Genomic DNA, 15,283 nt, shown 5'->3' with positions numbered 1-15,283 from the left:
TGGAAGGAATGATGCTAAAGCTGAAACTCCAGAACTTTGGCCACCTCATGCGAAGAGTTGACTCATTGGAAAAGACTCTGATGCTAGGAGGGATTGGGGGCAGGAGGAGAAGGGGACGACAGAGGATGAGATGGCTGGATGGCATCACTGACTTGATGGATGTGAGTCTGAGTGAACTCCAGGAGTTAGTGATGTTCAGGGAGGCCTGGCGTGCTGTGATTCATGGGGTTGCAAAGAGTTGAACATGACTGAGTGACTGAACTGAACTGAGAAATCCAGACACTTCTTCAGAAATATTCTTCAGAAATATGTGGTTTCATTGTGACATATTTCATCATGGCCTGTACTTGGTTGCTCAGTCGTGTCCGACTTTTTGCAACCCCCTGGACTGTAGCTGACCAGGCTCCTCTGTCCATGGAATTTTCCAGGGCAACAATGAGCAGGTTGCCATTTCCTACTCCAGGGGATCTTCCTGACCCAGGGATCAAACCTGAGTCTCTTGTGTCTCCTGCATTACCAGGTGGATTCTTTACCACTCAGCCACACAGGAAGCCCATACTTGGTTACAGGCCAATTATAAAATGGGAGTGCATATAAGTTCTCAAATATGGTTAGTTTTCTTTTTCTCTTATATTCCTAATTATTAGAATGTATTTATAAAAGTATTTTCAGGGATTAAAAAAATTACAAAATGCTGACTTTAAGGCTACTTTGTGGGAAAATGATTGCTCCATTCTGGCTGAGGGCTATGGCTGTGCTGTTTAAAATAATTACTCATGTACTGCTTTTATGAGTTTGACCAACTCCCAAGTATCATCTGTTGTCACTTAATATTTTTCTAGTTGACTTTTTTACATATTTACTCAACAATCATGTATTATTTATTGAGTTCATATTTTCAGAATTATATATGAAGCACCACCCTTTCCTCTTAAATTTTCAGTCTTATTTGAATAATAAAATTTAAAAATATAATACATTATAAAGTGAGAGTGTTCTGATAGCATGTGCTTCAGGATAGGTATTTTTTTTATTGTTAGAACTCTGTGGTTGTGAGTGACTGACACCCAACTAAGTAGCTTAGTCGATTCTCCATTTAAGTAAGCTTTTATTTGTCCTGAGAAATAATCTTTGTTGAATCAAAGATTTCATGTGCTAATTATATTTTTCTAATATTTTCCATAAGTGTTTAAATAAAAACCAATTATTCATGCTTAACCTAAAATCATCTCATGTATCAAAGTCATCTAGGTATCTCACCTTGGGAAAGAGGATGCAAAAGATACTAGGTCTTACCTTCAAAGGGTTTACATTCTACCTTGGGAAACCAAGCATCTATTATGAGACAAGCCAGGAAGCCTTAAGCTGTTGGTGGGAGAGAAGGTTCATCAAGCATTTTTAGAAAGCTAATCTGTAACAATAGTATTAGATTTACTTGTATACTTTGATTCAGGAGTTCTATTTCTGTGTGAACTGCTGCTGCTGCTAAGTCGCTTCAGTCGTGTCCAACCCTGTGAGACCCCATAGACGGCAGCCCACCAGGCTCCCCTGTCTCTGGGATTCTCCAGGCAAGAACACTGGAGTGGATTGCCCTTTCCTTCTCTGTGTGAACTAGCCCTAGTGTATTCAAAATATTGGAGCCATCTTGAGGGTCAAAATTAAAGGAATGATTATATTACGACATATTATATGCTGTTGAGTGATATAAGGTCATTAAAATCACCTTCAGGAAGATTATTTTAATTTTATGGGGAAATATTGATAATGCTAGGTGTGTAAAACAAGATACAGTATAATCTCAAGTGTATAAAATAGAATGCTTAGCAGATGAGGAACATGACAAAATTAAACTATTTTTTTTGAGTAGTAAAATTATGGATAATTTTTATTCTTTCAGTCTATATGTTTCTATATTTTCTCAGTTTATGAAATAAATATATAAAAACAATAATTTATAAAATAATCATACTTCCATAATCAGGGAATATTTTAAAAGAACGAATACACAAGTAATTAAAGGGCTAATTAAAGTCTTAATGCAGTTCAGGGAGGATTTCATGAAAAAAGTAAGGAACTGAGACTGGGAAACTAAAATATTATAAAGGAACCAAAAGTTGACCTGGTGACCACAAGATTATGGAATAGGTGTTAATTTCAGTGAAATTCTTGATATTCATACTGTGATTAGACAGATGAATAAAAGGAACATGATGTCCAGGAGGAGAAGTTATCATTAAGATACGAATGAGATTAACATACATCAATTTAGAACAGAACGAAGAGTTTCATGAAGGTGGAAGGAAGCTGTTCTAGAGAAACAGATGATTCAAGGCTGAGAATAAAGAGAAACACATGTGTACAAATAGCAGGACTGGGAAGAACAGGACTGCCCCTCAGAGCAGACATGAGTTAGGGAGGGCACTGGGGCTTCTCTATGACATTTGTCTTGAGGTTTTGTAGAGGAAGAGAGGTCCTAGTTCGAAGAGATGCCAGTGAATGCAGAAGGGGACTTTGGATTGCTATTTGGGTTAGGTGGTGCCTGTTTAGAGAGTATTTTAATCTTATGACAAGGGTTCTGGGCTTCCCTGGTGGCTCAGCAGTAAAGTATCTGCCTGCAATGCAGGAGATGTGGGTTCGATCCCTGGGTCGGGAAGATTCCCTGTAGAAGGAAATGGCAACCCATTCTAGTATTCTTGCCCGGGAAATTCCATGGACAGAGGAGCCTGGTGGGCTACAGTTCATGGGGTCGCAAAAGAGTTGCATGACTTAGCAACTAAACAACAAGGGTAAATCTAAAGGTGTGAGTGAGAAAGGATCTTGCTTCCTTGGGAATTCAGGAGTTGAAGAGCAGCTGTATAGCTGAAGAAAATGAAGAGAAAATTATTGTAGTTTCAGACTGAGAGATGGCCTGAGGTATGGTTTAGTAATCCCCTGACATGGTTGGCAGGTAAGAATCAGGATTTCACAGACTAACCTGAATTAGGCAGAACTGAATAACAGGGAAATACGTATGTGGGTTTGTACATTCTTCTCTTATGCTGTGTAATGTTTCTTCTTGAAACTTCTCTCCTGGTGTGGTAAATGTGTTTTCCTGGTTTGTTAAACTTAGGCTGCATGGAAGGCATTTATGCACAAAGAAACAGTGGTGTAGACCCAGGGCTGTGTCTTTGGAGACACCTTTGTTGCTTCTGTAATTTTGGGGGGAAGAGGCACATGTTGTAGGGGGCCTTTCTTGGGGCTGCCCAGGGGCTCTTACCCTGTTCTGCCCACCCTCTTGTGAGCTTCTTCCCTTTATTCACAGCATCTCCCATCTTCTCCATCATCTCTCTGTCTTGAATCTCATTTGCTTCCTGCTTCTCTTGCAGATCACTCACATGCTTTTATCACCCTTTTCTCTTCCCAAACTATCATCTTTCAGGTACTTTTAGCAATGTCCATCTTACTTCTCTCTAGGATCTTTCTGTCTCTCTCACCTTTGGTTTTACACAGATGTTACCTTCTCTCCCTTTCATTATCAGTCATCTTCACTTACTTTAAAGATTAATTTGTCTTTCATTTCAATTTCCCATTTCCTCGACTTCCTTCTTGTATCTCCATCAAAATGTTAGCTACATTGATATCCCAAAGTGGTGCTTTATATACATACCCACCATATCACTGCTCCTCTCCATTCTGTGTCCACATTCCTTCTGCCCACTTTCCATCCAAAGCCTTGCCTTCTTGTTTTCTACTTTTCCTACTTCATTTTGCTCTTTTCTACCCTTGGACCTTGAATCTTCTCTGTTCATACTTATTCCCTTGGTGATATTAGTAATTCTCAAAAGTAACATGTTTAGGACTGAACTCCTGATCTTCTACTCCAAACGTGGTCCTTTTGCAGTCTTTATAATGTCAGAAAGTGTTCACTCCATCCTTCTAGACACAATCTTTGGTATCATCCTTAATGATATTCTCATACCCCACATCTAATCCTTCAGGATTTTCTATTGTCCTTCCCTTCAAAATATACCTAGAATCTGACTGTTTTTCCCCCTATCTCCGCCACTGTCACCTTGGTCCAAGCCACCGTCATCTCTACTCTGGACTCCAAGTTTCTCAATAGTTTCTCTGCTCCTATTCTTGTCTCCTCTTTGGTCTGTCTGAGCAAACAGACTGATCCAGAAACTCACGTACTCATATTCTTCAATGGTTTCTCATCTTTTAAGTGGGAAAGACAAAGCCTCAATGGCCTACAAGGCCCTACATATTCTGGCCCCATTGTATCTCTGACCTCACCTTCTCCTACTGTCCTTCCTATTTCACCTTCCACACTGGCTTCCTCCACTCTTACAGGCCTGTAACTGCCTCAGGGCTGTGAACTTAGCATCTCCTTTCCTGGAAGCCTCCCAGCTAGATAGCAACACAGCTTATTCACTCACCTCCTTCAGGCTTTTCTCCCAAGGCTACCTCCTCCCTGAGGCCTTTCCTGGCCATCTTATATGAAATCTTAACTCACTGATCTCCACCCCCAGTGATCATTACTCCCTTCCCAGCTTTATTTTTATCCTACATATCTTTCAGCATCTCATAGTGCATGTTAATACTTATCCTACATACTGTTTCCCCTTGTTAGGAGGCAGCCCCATGAGGGTAGGGACTTCCCAGGTGGTGCAAACAGTAAAGAACCTGCCTGACGCTGCAATCACAGAAAACTAACCAAACTGATCACATGGATCATATCCTTGTCTAACTCAATGAAACTATGAGCCATGCTGTGTAGGGCCACCCAAGATGGACAGGTCATGGCAGAGAGTTCTGATAAAACGTGGCCCACTGGAGAAAGGAATGGTAAACCACTTCAGTATTCTTACCTTGAGAACCCCATGAACAGTATGAAAAAGGGCACAGAAAGATGAACTCCCCAGGTTGGTAGGTGCCCAATATGCTATTGGAGATCAGCGGAGAAATAACTCCAGAAAGAATGAAGAGATGGAGCCAAAGCAAAAACAACACCCAGTTGTGGATGTGACTGGTGATGGAAGAAAAGTCCAATGCTATAAAGAGCAATATTGCATAGGAACCTGGAATGTCAGGTCCATGAATCAAGGCAAATTAGAAGTGGTCAAACGAGATGGCAAGAGTGAATATCGACATTTTAGGAATTAGTGAACTAAAATGGCCTGGAATGGGTGAATTTAACTCAGATGACCATTATATCTACTACTGTGGGCAGGAATCCCTTAGAAGAAATGGAGTAGCTATCATGGTCAACAAAAGAGTCCAAAATGCAGTACTTGGATGCAATCTCAAAAATGACAGAATGATCTCTGTTTGTTTTCAAAGCAAACAATTCAATATCACAGTAATCCAAGTCTATGCCCTGACCACTAATGCTGAAGAAGCTGAAGTTGAATGGTTCTATGAAGACCTACAAGACCTTCTAGAACTAACACCCAAAAAAGATGTCTTTTTCATTAAAGGGGACTGGAATGTAAAAGTAGGAAGTCAAGAGATACCTGGAGTAAAAGGCAAATTTGGCCTTGGAGTACAGAATGAAGCAGGGCAAAGGTTAATAGAGTTTTACCAAGAGAATGCACTGGTCATAGCAAAGACCCTCTTCCAACAGCACAAGAGAAGACTCTACACAAGGACATTACCAGATGGTCAATACCAAACTCAGATTGATTATATTCTTTGCAGCCAAAGATGGAGACACTCTATACAGTCAGCAAAAACAAGACCAGGAGCTGACTATGGCTCAGATCATGAACTCCTTATTGCCAAATTCAGACTTAAATTGAAGAAAGTGGGAAAAACCATCAGATCATTCAGCTATGACCTAAATCAAATCCCTTATGATTATACAGTGGAAGTGAGAAATAGATTGAAGGAATTAGATCTGATAGACAGAGTGCCTGAAGAACTATGGATGGAGGTTTGTGACATTGCACAGGAGGCAGGGATCAAGACCATCCTCAAGAAAAAGAAATGCAACAAGGCAAAATGGTTGTCTGAAGAGGCCTTACAAATAGCTATGTAAAGAAGAGAAGCTAAAGGCAAAGGACAAAAGGAAAGATATACCCATTTGAATGCAGAGTTCCAAAGAATAGCAAGGAGAGATAAGAAAGCCATCCTCAATGATCAGTGCAAAGAATTAGAGGAAACAACAGAATGGGAAAGATGAGATCTTGTCAAGAAAATTAGAGATACCAAGGGAACATTGAAGCGAAGATGGGCTCAATAGTGGATAGAAATGGTATGGACCTAACAGAAGCAGAAGATGTTAAGAAGAGGTGGCAAGAATACACAGAAGAACTATACAAAAAAGATCTTCATGACCCAGATAATCATGATGGTGTGATCACTCACCTAGAGCCAGACATCCTGGAATGTGAAGTAATGTGGGCTTTAGGAAGCATTACTATGAACAAAGCTAGTGGAGGTGATGGAATTCCAGTTGAGCTATTTCGAATCCTGAAAGATGGTGCTGTGAGAGTGCTGCACTCAATATGCCAGCAAATTTGGAAAACTCAGCAGTGGCCACAGGACTGGAAAAGGTCAGTTTTCATTCCAATCCCAAAGAAAGGCAATGCCAAAGAATGCTCAAACTACCGCACAATAGCACTCATCTCACACGCTAGTAAAGTAATGCTCAAAATTCTCCAAGCCAGGCTTCACCAGTATGTGAACCATGAACTTGTGGATGTTTAAGCTGGATTTAGAAAAGGCAGAGGAACCACAGATCAAATTGCCAACATACACTGGATCATAGATAAAGCAAGAGAGTTCCAGCAAAACATCTATTTCTGCTTTATTGACTATGCCAAAGCCTTTGACTGTGTGGATCACAACAAGTTGTGGAAAATTCTGAAAGAGATGGAAATACCAGACCACCTGACCTGCCTCCTGAGAAATCTGTATGCAAGTCAGGAAGCAACAGTTATAACCAGACATGGAACAACAGACTGGTTCCAAACAGGGAAAAGAGTATGTCAAGGATGTATGTTGTCACTCTGCTTATTTAACTTATATGCAGAGTACATCATGAGAAATGCTGGGCTGCATGAAGCACAAGCTGGAATCAAGATTCACAGGAGAAATATCAATAACCTCAGATATGCAGATGACACTAACCTTATGGCAGAAAGTGAAGAAGAAATAAAGAGCCTCTTGATAAAAGTGAAAGTGGAGAGTGAAAAAGTTGGCTTAAAGCTCAACATTCAGAAAACTAAGATCATGGCATCCGGTCCCATCACCTCATGGAATAGATGGGGAAACAGTGGAGACAGTGTCAGACTTTATTTTCTTGGGTTCCAAAATCACTGTAGATGGTGACTGCAGCTGTGAAATTAAAGACTCTTGCTCCTTGGAAGAAAAGCTATGACCAACCTAGACAGCATTACTATGCTGAGACATTAATAAAAGCCGTTATTTTACTTTTCCAACCAAGGTCCGTCTAGTCAAAGCTATGGTTTTTCCAGTAGTCATGTATGGATGTGAGAGTTGGACTGTGAAGAAAGCTGAGTGCCAAAGAATTGATGCTTTTGAACTGTGGTGTTGGAGAAGACTCTTGAGAGTCCCTTGGACTGCAAGGAGATCCAACCAGTCCATCCTAAAGGAGATCAGTCCTAAATATTCATTGGAAGGACTGATGCTGAAGCGGAAACTCCAATACTTTGGCCACTTGATGCAAAGAACTGATTCATTTGAAGAGACCCTGATGCTGGGAAAGATTGAATGCGGGAGGAGAAGGGGACGACAGAGGATGAGATGGTTGGATGGCATCACTGCCTCAATGGACATGAATTTGAGTAAACTCCAGGATTTGGTGATGGACAGGGAGGCCTGTGTTGCTGCAGTCCATGGGGTCAAAAAGAGTCAGACATGACTGAGCGACGGAACTGACTGACTGACACTGCAGGAGATACAGGTTTGATTGCTGGGTCGGGAAGATCCCCTGGAGGAGGAATAGCAACCCACTCCAGTATTCTTCCCTGGTGAGTCCCATGGATAGAGGATCTTGGTGGGCCACAGTCCATGGGGTTGCAAAGAGTCAGACACGACTGAGTGACTTAACATACCCGTGAGGGTAAGGGTTTGTTTCATTCATTCCTGAACTCTCAGGGTCCACAAGAGTACCTGTCCACAGGGAGCAGACAACTAGTATCTGAGGAATGAATGAGTGAATTCTCTATCTTTTGCGTTCTGCCTTCTTCCCATTTCTTGCTCATCCTCTACCTGTGGCTTCAATTCCATTTTGACCATATTTGTTCTCTCTGCTTTCCCATTGTGCAGTCCTGCAGCATTTATACTACTTAATCATTTATTTGGCTTTGTTTCTCTTCCCTGTAAGACATGGGTCATGTTTCAGAGCCACTTTTTTTCCCCTTACCTTTGTGTCTTTCTCTTATTCAGCTTATGCTTTAGCTCAGCCAGGTTCATTTTGATCTCTACTCTTAAAGTTTTCAAATCCCTGCTCTATTATACCTAAACTAACATGATATATGCTATTTTCTGTGTATAAGAAAATAACTATAGCTACTGGTCATCTGTTACATAACCTAACATCAAAAGGGAAACAGTGAAAAATGAAGTGTGTCCTGAAGAGCAAGGAAGGGAAGGACAGAACAGGACAGGAAAGTCTGGTTCAGGCCTGTGGGATACTTCTTTGATACATCATTTATGACAAGTCTTAGATCTTTTACTGAATGCTGCTCCTGAGAATTGTGCTAACTATTAACATAGAAATTTAGCTTCTGGTGACATTAGACCACTACTTATGAAATAGAGTGATTGTTCCATGATAGGCTATGGCTTTGCAGTCTTCGGGAACTCATTTACTTAATTTGTTATTCAAAGGCTCAACTGATGATTTGTATCATTGATCTTGTGGATCATATGTCATGCTTTTTTATTGATATACATTTAGACTTTATTATAATCCCTGTGGAAAAACCAAATTCAGATACTGTTTATCTCATATGTTCTGAAATATTTTACAAAGCCCTTACATAATTTTTATAATATATATATCACTGGGTCCTTTTTATAGAAAAATGAGAATAGTTATAAAATGTAATGATGTCATTTTCCAGTTTTTTTTTCAATACAGCTGAAGTTTTCAAATGATGGTTAGAATGACATAATGCATAATAAATATAAGGTATAACCCACAAATGACTGATGACCAGAATAATATATAAGGTGTATAGCTGTAGGTGTGTAGTTACCTGGTAATGAATGTCCTTTCATTGATGAAGATCCAAGAGGAAGACTGGTGAGCCATCATAGTCTTCTTCTGCCCCTTTCTGAGACCATCTGAGGCTACCCTAAAGCATTAGAATAATATTAATGGTATGTTCTTGGATACATTACAAAATTAGTCTCACGTTTACATTGAAATTGTTTGCTGTGTGCCTAGTGTGTAAAAATATTCTGGGGGTAGTTTTTAAGTAGTGTTTTGTGTATATGGGCATGAAGGTTAGATTGGAGAGGGAAGTAAAGAGACTTTTTACCATGTGTCTGCTTTGAATCTCACACTCTGTATGTGAGCATTTGATAGGTAGTATCTCATTTACTCCTCAGGCCTTCCTAGCAAGGTAGGGGCATTATTATCTCCATTTCAAACAGTAAGTAGTGGAACAAATCATTTGAAGCAAGGTCTGAATATGTTTGTTTCCTATTTTTCCTTTCACCAATATTGTTTTTGAAGTTTGCAAAAAGGTTGTATGGATTAAACATGTTGATTTTCTACAAATTTGTACATTTTAAGATTTTTTTCAAAGATCTCTTTTTCCTACATCTAAGGGAATTAATATTGAGGATAAGTAAAATGTTCTCCAAAATCTTCAATTTTAAGAAAATAAACTTAGAGTTCAGAGTTTTAACTACAACTCACTTTGAGTGGGTATTAAATAGCATCCTGTAAACCCACTTTTCACAGAATAATTTGTTTTGGGAACAAGTAATAACATGTTTTTCTGTCCCTTCCATTCCTCTCCACCACCTCCATATAAGCATTAAGATATTTAGGTGCTTCATTCCATTCTTATTTCTCAGTATGTGCTTTTGAGAAAATATCCATTTTTATCCTCTTTTGATAACCATTTCTTATTTTAAATTGAAAATTATATTCTTCATTTACTTTATGGAAAATATTAGTAAAGGAAGTGAAGTGAAGTGAAGTGAAGTGAAAGTTGCTCAGTTGTGTCTGACTCTTTGTAACCCCATGGACCATACAGTCCATGGAATTCTCCAGGTCAGAATACTGGAGTGGGTATTATTCCTTCTCCAGGGAATCTTCCCAACCCAGGGATTGAACCCAGATCTCCCACACTGCAGGAGGATTCTTTACCAGCTGAGACACCAGTGTAGCCAGTAAAGGGAGAGGAGCATTTAATTTTATTCTGACCCACTAAAGAAAGATGATAAACAGGGCATAGGAGGAAACAGTAGATGAGTCAAAAGTACTTAGCCTGACATACAGATTTCCCCTTGGTGATCAATTTGAGAAACTAACTGTGTGACAGAGAAATGGGAAGAGAGAAAGGTAGAACAGGGGGCTGGATATCAAGGGACCATACAAACTACAATGTTGGCCCATGGTAAATGCTAATGATTTGCAAATGTGTAAGTGAGATCCTGGATCAAAGTTGTGCTGACAGTCACTTTCCAGTTGATGGCTGTACTTAGCTATGCTCCCAGTAATGAATGTATCCACCAGTACGTCTAAATTTGGCATAACTCCCATTGTAAGGAACCCTCCTCTGAATTTTTAGTATTTGATTTGGGATACATGAGAAGAATTTTCTTCATTTTTTCAATTTATCCACAGTCCTGATGCTAGCAGGTTTCGGTGATTTAAAAGTCATCCTCCTGCTCTATCCCTTCATAAATGCACAGATGGGCTCAGGGTGTTTGAAGCAGCTGTTTCATGATGCAGAGTTTATGCTTTATTGAGAAGTATAAAAAGAAAAAAAAAAGAGAAGCTCCTTGAGGAATTCTGCCTGGTTGAAATAATATTTCAGAAGTCTTCTTGGTTTTAGATTTTATAGTAAAATTTCCAGATATTTTTGAAAAAAATTAAATATCTTGTTATATTTTTAAGTAAAATTTCTAGACATTTGTAAAAACATCAATCTAGTTTTAAAGTTCTGTTTATATAGCAGCCAAGTGTTATTTTCTTTAAAAAGATATTAAATTCCCAAAGGCTTATGTGATCCAAAAAGAGGCATTTTGCAATCATTGAAATTTGGGGGGCCACATGAGAACACAAGCTAGTTAAAGTAGAGAAGAAATTCTAGAGCAATGTCTGGAGGTATGCAAACTGAAAACTATGAAACTATGAAAACTATATAAACTGAAAAACTACAAAAACTGGCCCAAGGCAGAGAAGGATCAGCTAGTTTGGTAAGTCTGTTTTTGGAATATTTCTAGAAAGAATTCTCTTTGGTATGATTGTGCAAAAGAATATATTCCTTTCATCCCAGCAATTGAATTCAAACTGATTGAACCCTGTCCCATTCCACAAACACAATTTCAAGTTTCCAGGCAGCCAAAATCAAGCTCTGACTCGTGGGGTTAATTAAGTGTGACATAACTTCCTTCAGATTTCCTTCAGGCTCTGGAAACTGTGGTCAGATATGAATAATAACCTTATTTATGTCTTCATATAAATGGCATTAGGGTGTGACCAGAGATTTTGTATAATATTTTCTAGTCATTCCGTTTTGCAGAAATTGAATATTAATTACCATTGCTTCACGCCTACAGAATCAGACGGGCTATAGCCAGAATAAAAAGACAGGCTGGAGAGAAAAATTTCATTTTTTTTCTTAAATTTTAAAAAAGAAGGGAAGGCAATTTTAAAGTAGGTCATTCTGGCTGGGGTAAGGTGTGTGGAAGACATTTCATGTTTTCTTTTTCTAAGAGAATAGCTTCCCTGGTGGCTCAGATGGTAAAGAATCCGCCTGTAATGCAGGAGACCTGGGTTTGAACCCAGGTTCAAGAAGATCCCCTGGAGAAGGGAATGGCAACCCACTCCAGTATTCTTGCCTGGAGAATTCCATGGACAGAGGAGCCTGGTGGGCTACAGTCCATGGAGTTGCAAAGAGTTGGACACGACTGAGCGACTAACACACACACTGCAGTCAAAAACAACAACAACAAAAAATGAAAAGAAAAGAGATTTCATAGAATCCATCCCTGATGCATATTTAACCTTAGTCCATCCCTGATGCACATTGTTACTTTGAAATTATAGAATCTATTAGAAAGCTATGAGCACATCTCACCAGGCATATTATAATGGTCTCTAAGCTGAATGCTTGACTAATTTCCCTTTATGCTTTTGCTATTTTGATCATCACATCATCTTGCTATCAGATATTCTTGAGATCTCATTCTTTGCAAATACAGCTTAAGTCCCCTAACCTCACTTTCAGGCTTTCTGTATTTCCACCGAAACCTACCTTCCCAAACTCAACATTGAAACTTTCTTTAATACCAGGCTTTGCAGTCTAATGGAGTCACGTGTCATCCAGTCTCTTCTCACCATTCTCTACTTCCTTCTTGTCTCTGCTCAGAAGGAACCATATCAGTCTCCCCATGGCCTGTTTTCTATACTGCTGTGATGTCACTCTCTGCTTCCCACTGGTACTGCCATGATCATTTTATACCTTATCTCATTTTCTAATCGTGTCCTCCACTTCTTAGAATTTTGCCTAGAACATAAAAGGAATTTAGATAATATTTATTTAGTGACTGACTAAATGTCAAGCTGTACCTGTGATCAAAAGGATTGTCTGCTACTAATAAAACTTTTCTTGACCTCATAGTTAATATGGTATTTTAGGTAGGACTGGAAGTGGGTGATATTTTGAACTGAAGTACAAAGGCAAATTGAAAATGATGGGCTGAAGAATCATTGCAATGGGTTCCTGATTGGTCCCCACTCTGTTTGCATTCATAAAAACATGAGCAAAAGTATCATTAAAGATAGCAAAGAATTGCAATGTAATTATATTGTCACTCATGACCTATGCTGAAGCAAACTGTAGCTAGCTTCAGAAGACGTAATTAAATTTCAAAACAAAGAAATAAGAATTCAAAAGTCCTTTCATTATTTTGACCTTAGAAAGAAGGACAGTTGAATGAAATCTGTGAAAGAAAATGAAAACAAGTAACACTTTTCTTGATAAGCATTATAAGCTAATTGAATAGAAAATAATATTGACTGAATCCAAAAGTTGGCTAAGCAAAATACTCAAACAATTGAAATACTTGAAAGGTAAAAAGGTGATTTGGTAAAAGTCCCAGCTTATTATTAATTACTAAAGTGAGAAATAGATCTATGAATTCAAACAGTTTCCCCTTTCCATTCCTATTAACCATGATTCATCATAAATTAAAATCTGGTAGTGCCCTTGTGTGGAGAAGGCACTGGCACCCCACTCCAGTACTCTTGCCTGGAAAATCCCATTGATGGAGGAGCCTGGTAGGCTGCAGTCCATGGGGTCGCTAAGAGTCGGACACGACTGAGCAACTTCACTTTCACTTTTCACTTTCATGCATTGGAGAAGGAAACGGCAACCCACTCCAGTGTTCTTGCTTGGGGAATCCCAGGGATGGCAGAGCCCTGTGGGCTGCTGTCTATGGGGTTGCACAGAGTTGGACACGACTGAAGCGACTTAGCAGCAGCAGCAGCAGTGCCCTTGTGAATATCCTCTAAATTACAAAGACTTAGTAGATTTAAGGGTCTGAGCTAGTTTCCTCAAAAGGCTTAAGAGGAGGATAACCAGAGGTTATGATTAAATCAGCCGAAAGATTTATGAAAAAAAAAAGAAAAATTACAGGTCTGAAGCGTAAGGGCCTTACTTTGAATGCTCACAATTACTTTGGTAGAACATAAACTATGACTTTGGGCTTTCCTGGTCGCTCAGACAGTAAAGAATCTGCCTGCTATGCGGGAGACCTGGGTTCGAACAATGGGTTGGGAATATCCCCTGGAGGAGGGCACGGAAACCCACTGTAGTATTCTTGCCTGGAGAATCCCCATGGACAGAGTAGTCTGGTGGGCTGCAGTCCATGGGGTTGAAAAGAGCTGGACACGACTGAGCAACTAAGCACAAACTATGACTTGAGGAGGAAGGTAATTGTTAAAAATATAAGTGTTTTACTGGGAGAGGTAATCTTACAGGCTCTCCCATCCTGGGGCCAGAGCTTATTGACTTTGATTGTGTAGGAAATAATATCACTTATTCAATGTTTGGCTATCTATTTTAAAATTTTGTCCACATAGAGTACAGCTCAATATAGAATTAAATAGGCAAGTAATTAAATCTTGGAGAAATAAACAGTCCTGGAAGTACTAGGTCAGTCAAGGCTAAAATAGACCTTGGAGGCACAACAGGGAAGAGAGAAGACCAGGAAGATAGAATCAGTCTGAGCAGGCAGCAGGGATGAAGACCCCGAGAAAGCAGGATAAGTCAGCACCCGTATATGAGCAATGCTGAGGATGGGAAGCATCTGAGAGCATCTGAAGTGGTTTACCTCTTTCCGGTCTGCATCCTGCATAGATGTGGACTTGCCTGAACTGGCCAGTTACCAGAATGAGGCCAAAGGATGTGAGGTGAAGCCCAAATAAAAGGCCAAAAGGACCAGTCATTTAAAGTACCCTCTCAGGTTCAAGCATGGATTAATTAAATGGTTACTTGTTTAAAAGTGGAAATTTTGGTTTGCTCCTCTGTATATCAACAAATATTTCACAAGTTCCTTCTCTGTGCCTGCTATCGTGCTAAGCCAGGAAGCATAGCCTATATTTGTATCTATATCTGCAGCCCTTGATTCCTGAGGCCGCTGGGTGCAGGAGATGTCAGAGCAGTCGTAATTTTACGATGAGCTAGAAAAATACATGTGTTAACTCCCCGGGTCCTCCAGCCAAAGAGAATTTCTCCTTTGAACTTTCACAGCAAAATATCTGAGGCTTTCTAATGACTTATCGCTTTCTCTCCCTAATCATATTTTATTTTACCTAGTTTCCTTTAGAACAGGATGATGGCTTATTTTATTTTTTGACTCCTAGAGTGAATGTATATATGCAAGTATGTAGAGAAAACATATATTAATATAAACCAATGAATATATCTCTATGTTCAGTATGTGATGTGCGTGCTCAGTCGCTAAGTAGTGTCAGACTCTTTGCAACCCCATGGACTGTAGCCTGCCAGGTTCCTCTGTCCATGGGACTGCCCAGGCAAGAATACTGGAGTGGGTTGCCCTTCCCTTTTCCAGGGGATCTTCCTGA

General features: G+C 39.6%; 1 protein-coding gene across 6 annotated transcripts in view; it reads right to left on the bottom strand.

The window, feature by feature from the left end:
* Positions 1-15,283, bottom strand: part of RASSF6 (Ras association domain family member 6) — a 71,951-nt gene that overhangs the window by 49,060 nt on the left and 7,608 nt on the right. For 4 of the 6 annotated variants that reach the window (XM_045166277.1, XM_045166278.1, XM_045166275.1 and 1 more), the window contains exon 2: positions 9,210-9,308. In XM_045166277.1, coding sequence (XP_045022212.1) covers positions 9,210-9,268 — 59 coding nt within the window. In that variant the 5' untranslated portion in view covers positions 9,269-9,308. Of the gene's footprint in view, positions 1-9,209; positions 9,309-12,449; positions 13,054-15,283 lie in introns of those variants that run through there. The other 2 variants (XM_045166274.1, XM_045166273.1) reach the window with 2 other exon arrangements.

This window comes from Bubalus bubalis, chromosome 7, assembly GCF_019923935.1.
Source record: "Bubalus bubalis isolate 160015118507 breed Murrah chromosome 7, NDDB_SH_1, whole genome shotgun sequence".
Classification (NCBI taxonomy): Eukaryota; Metazoa; Chordata; class Mammalia; order Artiodactyla; family Bovidae; genus Bubalus; species Bubalus bubalis.
Note: the sequence above shows the minus strand (reverse complement) of the source record. Positions and strands in the feature narration are given on the sequence as shown.